The following is an 11,077-nucleotide window of genomic DNA, read 5'->3' as shown; positions in this document are numbered from 1 at the left end:
TATCAGTGCACGTATCTCATCATCAAATTCAATTTCAACAGACGACAATTGATTTGTGATAGTATTAAAATCATTCAGATGTTGTGCAACAGACGTACTATCTGCCATTTTCAAATTGAATAACTTTTTCATCAGATGTACCTTGTTATTCGCTGACGGCTTTTCATACATACCTGACAAAGCCGCCATGAGATCCGCCGTCGTCTTCTCCTTGATGACGTTGTGTGCAACGGATCTCGACAGGGTCAATCGAATAACCCCCAGAACCTGTCGATCCAACAGATTCCAACTAGCATCATCCATCTTTTCCGGTTGCTGCCCCAATAGTGGAAGATGGAGTTTCTTCCCATAGAGGTAGTCCTCTATCTGCATCCTCCAGTATCCAAAATTCGTGCCATCAAACTTCTCGATCCCCGATACCTTCAATTCATCTCCAGCCATCGTTTCTCCTCAGACCCGAACCTTGGCTCTTGATACCAATTGTTGTGAAAAACGATGACAATGAATTGAAAAATAACACTGAATGAGAAAACGATCACACACGCAATCACACACGACACAAGATGTACGTGGTTCGGCAAATTGCCTACGTCCACGGGAGCTGCAGAGGATTTTTATTATTGAGGAATCACACTACAAGATGGGTCACAACACTGTTCATCCACAGTGTTTTCGTAGCTGCTCTGTTACAGACAAAAGAGGCAAAAATCATATATATAGTTCAAACGGCGGAATCCCTAAAACGCATGTTCGCTCGAGCGGTGTGTCGAGCGCGCGTCGAGCGAACTTCCCTTCCGCATCCCGCTCGAGCCCACTGTCGAGCTGACGTCGAGCGTTCGACTCTGCCTGATTTCGCTCGAGCGGCCAATGCCTCCGCTCGAGCGAACTCCTCCTGCTCGAGCTCACTGTCGAGCCAACATCGAGCGTTCGACTCTGCCTGACTTCGCTCGAGCGGCCAATGACTCCGCTCGAGCGGTGTGAACCAGACTCCACATTACTCAACAGTTTAAGTAGTGAGTTGAGAAAAAATTGAAAGTTAAATAAAATATTTTATAATACTATATCTTTTTAATATTATTATTGTTTTAAAATTTAAATTATTTATTATATTTGATGTAAAAATTTTAAAAAAAATTATAATGATTAAATAAGATGAATTGATCAACTAATCTAAACAGTCGGCTAATCGTTGCTATCTTTCAAAGAGAAATGATATTTACAGTCGTGGTTGTGCAAGCGGTGTGCAGTCGCTTTGAAAAAAATGAATTAATATGGGACTTACATGAAAAAAAATTAACTTTTTAATCGTGGATCCCACTCTTTTTCAAAACGATTGCGCGGCATTTACAATTCTATGATTGTATGTAGCATTGCTCATCTTTCAAACCATTGAGCTGTGTCATTAAACATCATGATAGAATATATACCCTCCAAAAAGCGCGGTACTTCAATGGCATTGGTTCAAATCACGGCTCTCTCTCTCTCTCTCTCTCTCTCTCTCTCTCTCTCTCTCTCTCTCTCTCTCTCTCTCTCTCTCTCTCTCTATGATTGAAGTAGTAGTTCGGTTCATGAAAAATATTATGCCGTGATTCATTTTAGATATATAACTTCCAACTTTTCTTTCAACATCAAACTTGCTTAGAGGAGGACTCCTCCTCCCTCCCTCCCTCCTCCTCCATTTTCTCTTTAGTTTTTTTTTTATTTTTATTTTCGATAAAGGAGGGCGAAAGGCCGATTTGTAGCTCTTCAGCAGCTAGGGGCCACCACTTGCCTCAGTACAGGATTTCAAAGGCACCAATCCTTTAGACAGGCAAAGAAGTTCGCTGAAAGGAACGGCGTGTGAGTCACACGCACATTTAAAACTTGGCGCGTGAATCTCACACGCCTCCACTAAGGGTGCTTTTTTGCCTCCATGTGCGGGTTGTTTGGGTCCAGGGCCACTAATTACTTCAGTCCTGACTAACCGTCATGCTCCTAGGTGGCGCGTGTCCCTCGCCTGTCACGACAACCTTTGTTTTGTATTGTTTGTTCTTTGTTTTCTTATGTATTTCTCATGCTTTTATGTTTTTTGGTATTTTCTGTATTTTAGGTTATAATAGGAAAAAAAAACATTGTCTCTAAGACCTAGGGTCTGTAAAGTATGTCCTCTACTTTGTGAGAGTGTGAGATTTGTTACTATTTTAGACGGTATTCTAAGACAGAGCACTGTCTCTCAGTTGGTTTGTCTAGAGAGATTTTGTAGCACTAGATAAGATCATGTCAATCATAAAGGAATTTGTATACTAAAGAGCTTGAAAATCTATAATTAACTTGTAATTTTCAAGTCAGAGTTGTAATGTCCATTCTGTGAATGAATGAATAATATTTTTCTATCAAAAAAAAAAAAAAAGAGAGACGTTAGCAGTTCAGTTTGTTGTCAATCTCCATATATATATATATATATATATATATATATATATATATATATATATATATATATATTTATTAGGTGGGTCATGGCATGAATGATGATGGGAGGTCCCTCCATTGCTCTACAATACATGGCTCTTGGGGACTTTTATCATTCCCTTTCTCGAGGAACACTGCTCCTTCACCCTTCTCTATCTTTTCGAGTTTTTATATTCATGCTTGGATTTTAATTTTATGCGTTTATAAGAAATTTTTAAAGATTTAATCACACATAATAAAGATTTCAACAAAAATAACTAACACCCAAAAAAAAAAAAAAACAAAAAAACAAAAAAACATATGATTGAAACTTCTCAATTGCAATATGTCCTTACAAATATCAGGCATGCGCATGCAGCGGGGGGCCCTGTATAGCTGCAGGCTGCTACCCAACCCGCCTCATGTTGGCGGCCTAGACTAGGTGAGTGGGGAAGATTAGAAATTTTATTTGGGTTAGCGACAGGCCGCCAGCGCCAAGATACTTTGCCCGCTAGCTTGGTATATATGTGTGTATATCTATGTTCTCTTCATGAGACTTCATTTCTTTTCTTCTTCTCTCTTCCTCTCTCATTTCTAGTTAGTCACTGTCATTGATCTGATATATATGATCAAATATGAGAATAACCTTTGCATGTCAAAGAGATTTAGATATCTGATCAAATTCTACTACGTACTTGAGAGGTTGTGTTAGGGAGTCTAGTCCCTAAACATTGGGGGGTCCAAGCTTGCCTTGTGGTGATGGTGACCGAATGAGCCTAGCTAACATGCTTGGTCTTGAGCTTGCACGACCATGTGGGGGTCTTAGGTTGATGAAGTTTTGTTGGTCAATGGAGGAAGGGAAGATTATGGTGGTGTAAGGGACAACCTAAGTGACAAGATGCACGTAGTGCATGGAAGCACAAGGATGCGTAGATATGGTGGTTCTTGGTTTCATGGCCGAGTGGTTTGGCTAAGGGTGGAAGGAATGGTGAGGGTGGCGTAATGGGGTAGCCTATGTGTATGGATGCGTGTAGTGCATGGAAGCACAAGATGATATGGTTAGGGTGGTTCTTGAGTGTTGGCCGAATGGTTGAGCTAAGGATGGAAGGGATTATGATGTTGGTGTAATGGGGTGAGTGTAAGGATGCATGAGGTGCATGGAAGCACAAGATGGTTCGGTCATGGGGTCATGCTTGTGTGGCCGAGTGGGTGAGCTATGGTTGGAAGAATGATGATGGTTCGGATTGTGATGGCTAGGATGATGTGGCTAGGGGATCCGTGTGAGTGATGGGACAACTAGGGTTTAGTGGCAAGGGGATCCGTGGGGTATTGGGCAGCTAGGGTTTCTTAGTTTAGGGGAGGGGACAACTTGTCATGAAGGAAAGAGGGAGGTCTAACCTACCTCTTTAGTGGACAGTTTGGATTGACTGGTGATGGGATGATCCGTGTGGTGTTGGGCGCCTAGGGTTAAGGGACTAAGGGGTCCACTTGAGTGATGGGAGGTGGGGTTTTGAGTGTGAGGCTGGGTTTTCCCGAAATGGAAAGTGGACAGCTTGTCTCTTTTGAAAGACAAGTTGTCTAGGCCGGTTTGGGTTAATTCTTGGAGAGGGTGCCGAGTAGGTGGGGCTAAGGTGATGGACGGATGATAGGTTTGTGTGTGGGATGGGTTTTCCCGAAATAGTGGGTGATAGCTTTTCCTAAGGAAAAGTAAAGTTGTCTATTGACACTTTTCGGTGGGGGGCTTGGTGGGTTGAGTGTGGAGTTGGTTTTTCCGAAATGGTGGGTGACAACTTTCCTAAGAAAAAGTCAAGTTGTCTTTTGAGGCAAGTGGACTAGGGTTTATGGGAATAGTTGGGGACTCGGTTTTAGTGAGGTGTGGGGTAAGGTTTGGACTAAAGGATCCGTTGGTGAGTGGTAGCTCAAGTTGCCTTATTTGAGAGGGGGCAACTTTAGCTAAAGTGAAAGGAGGGTGTCTAGGGTGCTCTTGTAGGTGGGGCTAAGGTGATGGACGGATGAGAGGTTTGAGTGTGGGGCTGGGTTTTCCTGAAATGGAAAGTGGACAGCTTGTCTCTTTTGAAAGATAAGTTGTCTAGGCCGGTTGGGGTTAATTCTTGGAGAGGGTGCCGAGTAGGTGGGGCTAAGTTGAGGGACGGATGAGAGGTTTTTGTGTGGGATTGGTTTTCCCGAAATAATGGGTGACAACTTTTCCTAATGAAAAGTAAAGTTGTCTAGTGACACTTTTCGGTGGGTGGACTTGATGGGTTGAGTGTGGAGTTGGTTTTTCCAAAATGGTGGGTGACAACTTTCCTAAGGAAAAGTCAAGTTGTCAATTGAGGCAAGTGGACTAGGGTTTATGGGAATGGGGGCTATGTTGGACGGCAAGTTGGGGGCAAGTTGGGGATTCAGTTTTAGTGATGTGTAGGCTAAGGTTTGGACTAAGGGATCCGTTGGTGAGAGGGGTAGCTAGGGTTTCCCAAAATGCTTAAGGGAAACTTAGCTTGGGAAAGGCCAATGGCCACTTTTAGGTGGCAACTAGGGTTTGGTGGGGAAATGGGTTGGACGGCTAGTGGAGGCTAGGATTTGGGAGTGTGTTGGCTACGGTTCATGGGCATTAGGTGAGTCATGGTTGGGTGAGCCAAGTGTGGAAAACTTGGTTAGGCCGTGTGTGAGTGTTGGGTGGGACTTGGCGACGTTTGGATGGTGGGAAAGCTCAAGAAAACATTAAGAAAGAGGCATGAATATGAAGAACAGTGGCTTGCCCGAAAATGAAGGATAAGAAGATGGTAATAGAACAACACAAATAAAAGGATAACGCAAATGAAAGGATAACTTGTATCACTTCCATTCACGGATTGCAAGTAGTGCTTCTATTTTTTGGGATTCATGGATTGAATCTAAAAGATGAAAGGATAGCTCAAGAAAAGTATGAACATGACAAGAACATGAAGAACAATGACATTAACGAAATGATAATGGGAAACAAGAAAGATTACAATAGAACAAAACAAATACAAGAATAACAAAAATGAAATGATAACTCGAATCACTTCCATTCACGGATTGCAAGAAGTGCTTCTCCCTCTTGGGATTCATGGATTGAATTCAAAAGGTGCAAGGATAGTGTCAACCACTTCAATTCACGGATTGCATGAAGTGTTTGTCTTAAGGGAGTTCACGGATTGCACCCCATGAGTTCCAAGTGCAAGCACCGAAGGGTTCTTCAAGAACCCACCAATGGCAAATGCCAAAGGTTCCATCTTCAAGGGTTTCCCCCTAAAGTCCGAAAATCATAAGTCTAGCCAAAAGTCCAAAAGTTCCTACTACAAAGGCTAAGTGCCATATTATAGGCAAAGCATAAAATAAAAGAAAATAAATAATAAAAGAAAATAAATGAAAAAGGTCTTGGATGAGCTCCACGTGTGGTCCTTGGCATGTTGGATCCGTGGTGGTCTTGGTGGCTTGGTGTTGGTGGCAAGGCCCCTGTGCTGTGCGGCATGGCTTGGTGTTGAAGGCATGGTCCAGGTGCTGAGTGGCATGGCCAGGGCTTGGTTGGCTCGGTTGGAGTGGTGCAGATGGCATGGCCTGGTGCTGCTTAGCATGGACTGGTGCTGTGCACGTGCAGGTGCCAGGGCATGGTCATGCACATGGCTTTGGTCGGGGCAGGTGCAGGTGCCATGCAGGTGCTGTCTGGCCTGGTCTGGTGCTGGTGGCCTGGTCCTATCGTGGGCCTGGCGCTGGCATGGTCGGTGCCAGTGCATGTGCTGCCTGGTGCTGGCATGGTTGGTGCCGTGCATGTGCTAGTGCCTGGTTGGCTGGCTCTGACATGGCTGGTGTCGTGCAGGTGCTAGTGTCAGTGCCTGGTCGTGCACGTGGCTTGGTTTGGCCCTGGGCGTGTCTGCATGCTGGGCGTGCACTTGGCCTGGGCAGGCTGGCTGTGGGCACTGGGCATGGCCTGTGCGTGCAGGTTATGCGTGCAGGTCAGGCGCGCTGGGTTGGCTGGCAGGGCCATGGCATGGCCTTGGCTTGCTTGCTGTGCCTGTTGAGGAACATACGCATGGGAGTGCTGGTGGCCCATGGCTTGCACGCTGTGCGAGCTGGTGGCCCTGCGCATGGGCTTGCAGGTTGCCAACGGCTTGCACACTGTGCGCGCTGGAGGCCCTACGCATGGGCTTGCTGGTTGCCCTGCGCATGGCTTGCGTGCTGAACGTGGCTGGCCTCGTGCGTGGTGTGCTGTTGGGTCAGTGCATGGTCATGCGCGTGGCCTGGTCTAAGCTGGTGCAGGTGCTGTGCAGGGGCTGCCTGGCTTGGTCTGGGTCCGTGCGTGCATGCTAGTCTGGCCTAGGCAGGGCTGCGTGCTGCATGGCTTACACGCCCTGCATGGCTTGCACAGCCTGCATGGCTTGACGTGGCCCTGGGCGTGCGCTGGTGCTGGCCTGCGCATGGTGGGCTTGGCGCATGGGCTACGTGCTGTGCGCGTGGCTGGCCTGCTCACGAGCCTTGTGGGGCATCTTGGGCGTGCCATGGTCAGGACCGTGGCATGCTTGTGGGCTGTCGTGGGGCTGTCCAGCCCTGTTAATGGTCATGTCATGGTCTCAACCATGAATCCTTCGTGGTTTGTCAAGGCAAGGTGGCCGGTTTTTAGTTAAGCCACACAAGAGTTCCTGTTAGGTTGTTTGTTGTTTATATGAAACCCATTTCTCATTCAATATTTATTATAATTTTAAAAAGATTAAAACACTAATTATTTTTTTCTAACATAGCAAATACTTCCATATTAGTGATGCATTAAGTATAGAAAAAGAAAAATTTTATAAGTCATATTATTATTTTATTCTTATCATATTAGATAAGATGTGTCATTTTTATTAATATTAGATAATTTTTTATTATTTAATAATAATAAATATGTTATATTTTATATAGTGATACGAAAATATGATAGAAATATAAAATATAACATTATTTATATAAAAAAAGAGAAAGGGAGAAAATACAAAAATAAAAGCTAATGGAAGGTATGCATTACCTAAATGTTTACACAACACCACCAAACAATGTAAATTGTAAGAATTTTACTATATATAATCACAATCGCGTATTAATTTGTGTATCAATATTAATTTATTCATATTTAAAATTTAAATTAATATTATTTTTAATAAAATTTATTTTTAATCAATTATATTATATTAACATATTAATGTATAATTATATTTATAAATTTTCAAATTGTAGAGAGAGATGAAATGAAATCGGAATATTTACAGGCGAGTAATCCGGACCGACCATCCTGACGTTGGATATTGGGCAGTCGGAAAACACACATTCACATCAATATTCCAGCAATAATGCCAAAGAAACCCCCATTTTTCCCACAACTCTCCCTCCCTTCCTTTACTGAACCACCTGCTTCTTCTAAGAAGACGACGCAGAGAGAGAGAGAGAGAGCGCCACAAACCCACGAGTTCATGGCTGATTCGCAGGTCAACGTGAACTAAAGCATTTCATAAAAGCAAAACGAAAAGATAAAAAACTTCGTCTTGAAATATACCCCCACTTGTCTTTAAAGAAAATCCTGGCACAGTTCGATCCGAAAACCGAAGGAAACCGAGAAAGAAACCGAGAAAGGGAAAAAAGAATAGGGATAAAAGGAACAGAGATCATCTTGTTCTGCCCTCCCTTACCCATCCCCAAAAATCCGGTTCAGCTTTTTCCTTCTTCTCAGATCTGTGTGCTCCTCTAGTTTTGTCCGAATGGGATTTCGATGATTCCTCCCTCGGATGTATGTACGCAAGTTTTCTTACGTTACCTCCTTTGTCAATTGTCAGACACGGTTTATTGTCTTCGAGGTGCGACCTCGTCTTTAGTCCAGATCCGGTGATGCAAACGCTCACGATTCCAATCTCCGAAACCGCTCAGAAAATACGATAGATTACCCATTTTGAGCTGAGCCTTGTTTTCTTTTCTATCGAAATAACTCATCGGTACCGCGACGACGACTGCGACGATGGATTTAGATGATTTCCGGGAAGTTCTGGAGAGCTGTGGGGTTGACGTGTGGACGTTCATTGACACTGCCATAACGTTGGCGTCTTCGGACTACGGCGACGAGCTCAAGCACCGTAGGGACGGGATCGTGGAACGGCTTTACTCGGCGACCTCGCCGGCGCAGCCTCGGTGCCGAAACTGCGACGACGTAGACAACCTGCGGCCTAATAATCTTCGCGAGGCGAGGGCTCCGACGGGGAAGGATTGTAGCGGCCACGAAGGGAAAGGAGGGTCACCGATGACGCCGCAGTCCGTAGAAGGCGAGGACGTCGGAGATTTGGATCCCTTCGGTGGTCTGTTCGATGACGAGCAGACAAAAATTCTGGAAATTAAGGAGCACCTCGAAGATCCTGACCAGGTTTTTTTCCTTTCTTTCTGCTAATTTTTTCGTTTATATTTCAGTTTTATCTTTCTGAGTTTGATTTTCTCTTTGGTTTGGATTCGTTTCCGGGAGTCAGTCTGATGATTCTTTGGTTGAATTGCTTCAAAGTCTAGCAGACATGGATATAACATTTCAGGCACTCAAGGTAAATTATGCTACCAGATTTTTCTTGGTATTTTTAAATTAATCTCTTCGGATTATAACGTTTATCTAATATTTATTCATCTGTTGTTATTTTGAATTATAGGAGACTGATATAGGAAGGCATGTGAATCGATTGCGAAAGCATTCATCAAGCGATGTCCGGAGATTGGTGAAGCTATTAGTCAGGTTTTGAACGGCCAAAATTTAAGAGAAATATGTACAAATGTTCTTATTTTTTTCGTTTCTAATCTTTCGTTTTCTTTAATTGCACATGATAGTGCAAGTGTTGGAGAAAGTTGTTCAAGATTTATTGCGATGGTTTTGTTTTGGTCAGGAAGTGGAAGGATATTGTGGATGAATGGGTGAAGTTGAATCAACCTGGGGAACAGACTTCCTCTGCTCTAATGGGTAACATTTTACTCTTCACCTAGTTTTATTTAATTTTCCCTTCTGAGAAAAGATTTGGGGGTCGTTGAAATGCAAATTGTGCTTTACAAATTATGTTAAAAATGGTAATGGATGTTGTTGGCAGAGGATGGTGAATCGCCCCCAAGGAAAATTCCCCAAAATGGTCATCACCAGGTGGAAGGAACCATTTTTTGCTTTCATTTCTAGCTAATTTACTTTGCCTGGGAGCCTGGGAAAAAAGACAGTTGTAATTTTCTGTCTTGTTTTAACTTTCTGATATTCTCTTCCTTTATAGGTTCCTGATTTTGGATACTCTCCCAATCCACACAGTGAGTCGTATAATCAGATTCAAAGTTCAACTTTTCGTCTTTGTTGCGTGTTCTTTTGATTGGATTTTGTTGATCTGTCTTGCCTGAACAGATGGGAGTTCTGGGTCAGACAAGAATAACTCAGAATCAGAGCCTAAGCCAAAAACGATTCCTCGGAAGGAAGCTCCTCTTAGACCAGCCCAATCTACAACTCTATCTGCATCTGCACATCAAAATGTATGGATACCAACTTAGAGTTTCTAGCTCTATGTTTGGTTGATGAAAAGTGGGAGATAGAGAATAATTTTTCGAAGCATTAATGCTTCCAGAATATGAGAAACCAAACTCAATTGTATCAAATGGTTTATTTTGGTTCAATTGAGTGGGAGGTGTAAGTTTTCTCACCATGCCCCGTTAACAATATGGAGTTTTGAGATATACTCCTGCTATTCTCTTTCAGGCCAATCAAATGTATTATAAGAAGATTTAACTCAATTTGAATCACTTAATTGATTTATGCAGAGACAAAGGGAGCAAAAGGATTTTGACTCAGAAAAACTGGCTTCAGCAAGAAAACGGCTTCAAGAGAATTACAAAGAAGCTCAAAATGGTTTGATTTATTGCCTTTTGTTTCTATAATTTTGCTGCATTCCATGTTTTTTGTAGTTCTTATTTTTAGCTTATGCTGATGCTGTCTGTGCTTGTGTGTTCTACTTATTGTGAAGCCAAAAAGCAAAGAACGATTCAGGTGATGGACATCCATGAGATTCCTAAACCCAAGAATACCTTCTTTGCAAAGAACAAAGGTGGAGGTGGAGGTGGTGGTTCTCACGGGAGGCGCTGGTGACTGGATATGGCATACTTGTATTTACAATGGAGTACCTGAGGCAGAGGCCGGGAAGTTCCAAAACTGGTGTTGGTCTCTCTTCTGTTTTTTGAACTTAAAGAAACAAAAGCAAGAGCACTTTTCTTCAATTACTTAATCCATGACAAAAGAACTAAAATTGGATATTTGGGAAGTAGAAAACAAAGAGCTCGAGACTTTCATTGAAATGTTTTCCCCCCTTTTTCTCCCTTTAATTTGGGTTGGGGAAGAGGGTGTGAACAGAATAAAAAATGAAGCAGCTTTTGTTATGGTGGTGTTCATGTGGTGTGGTACAGTGATGCCAATCTTGTGAGCCAATTGCCCTCAAAAAGTTAGTGTAGGATCGAAGGATTTGTATGATGGTGGGGCTGCTGGCCTTGTTAATGGCGGTTTCTGTTGGAACTTGGAGGTGATTTTTCATCAATCATCCTCTTTAGTATCCAAGTTAGAAAATAAATCATCGTATTAGGAATGGAGCTTCTGAGAAATTGAATT

The 11,077-nt window shown here is 43.1% G+C and overlaps 1 protein-coding gene across 1 annotated transcript; it reads left to right on the top strand.

Annotated features, from left to right (window-relative positions):
• The first annotated feature begins 7,708 nt into the window (after positions 1-7,708).
• LOC122307161 (probable mediator of RNA polymerase II transcription subunit 26c) lies at positions 7,709-10,851 on the top strand. The gene is made up of 9 exons (XM_043119846.1): positions 7,709-8,833; positions 8,934-9,002; positions 9,105-9,187; positions 9,336-9,409; positions 9,534-9,583; positions 9,705-9,738; positions 9,830-9,954; positions 10,240-10,327; positions 10,443-10,851. The coding sequence occupies exons 1-9, from the start codon at positions 8,435-8,437 to the stop codon at positions 10,562-10,564; spliced, it is 1,044 nt and encodes a 347-aa protein (XP_042975780.1). The 5' UTR covers positions 7,709-8,434; the 3' UTR covers positions 10,565-10,851.
• The last annotated feature ends 226 nt before the right edge of the window (positions 10,852-11,077 follow it).

This window comes from Carya illinoinensis, chromosome 4 (genome assembly GCF_018687715.1).
Source record: "Carya illinoinensis cultivar Pawnee chromosome 4, C.illinoinensisPawnee_v1, whole genome shotgun sequence".
Lineage (NCBI taxonomy): Eukaryota > Viridiplantae > Streptophyta > Magnoliopsida > Fagales > Juglandaceae > Carya > Carya illinoinensis.
This window is presented reverse-complemented; position numbering and strand designations above follow the sequence as displayed.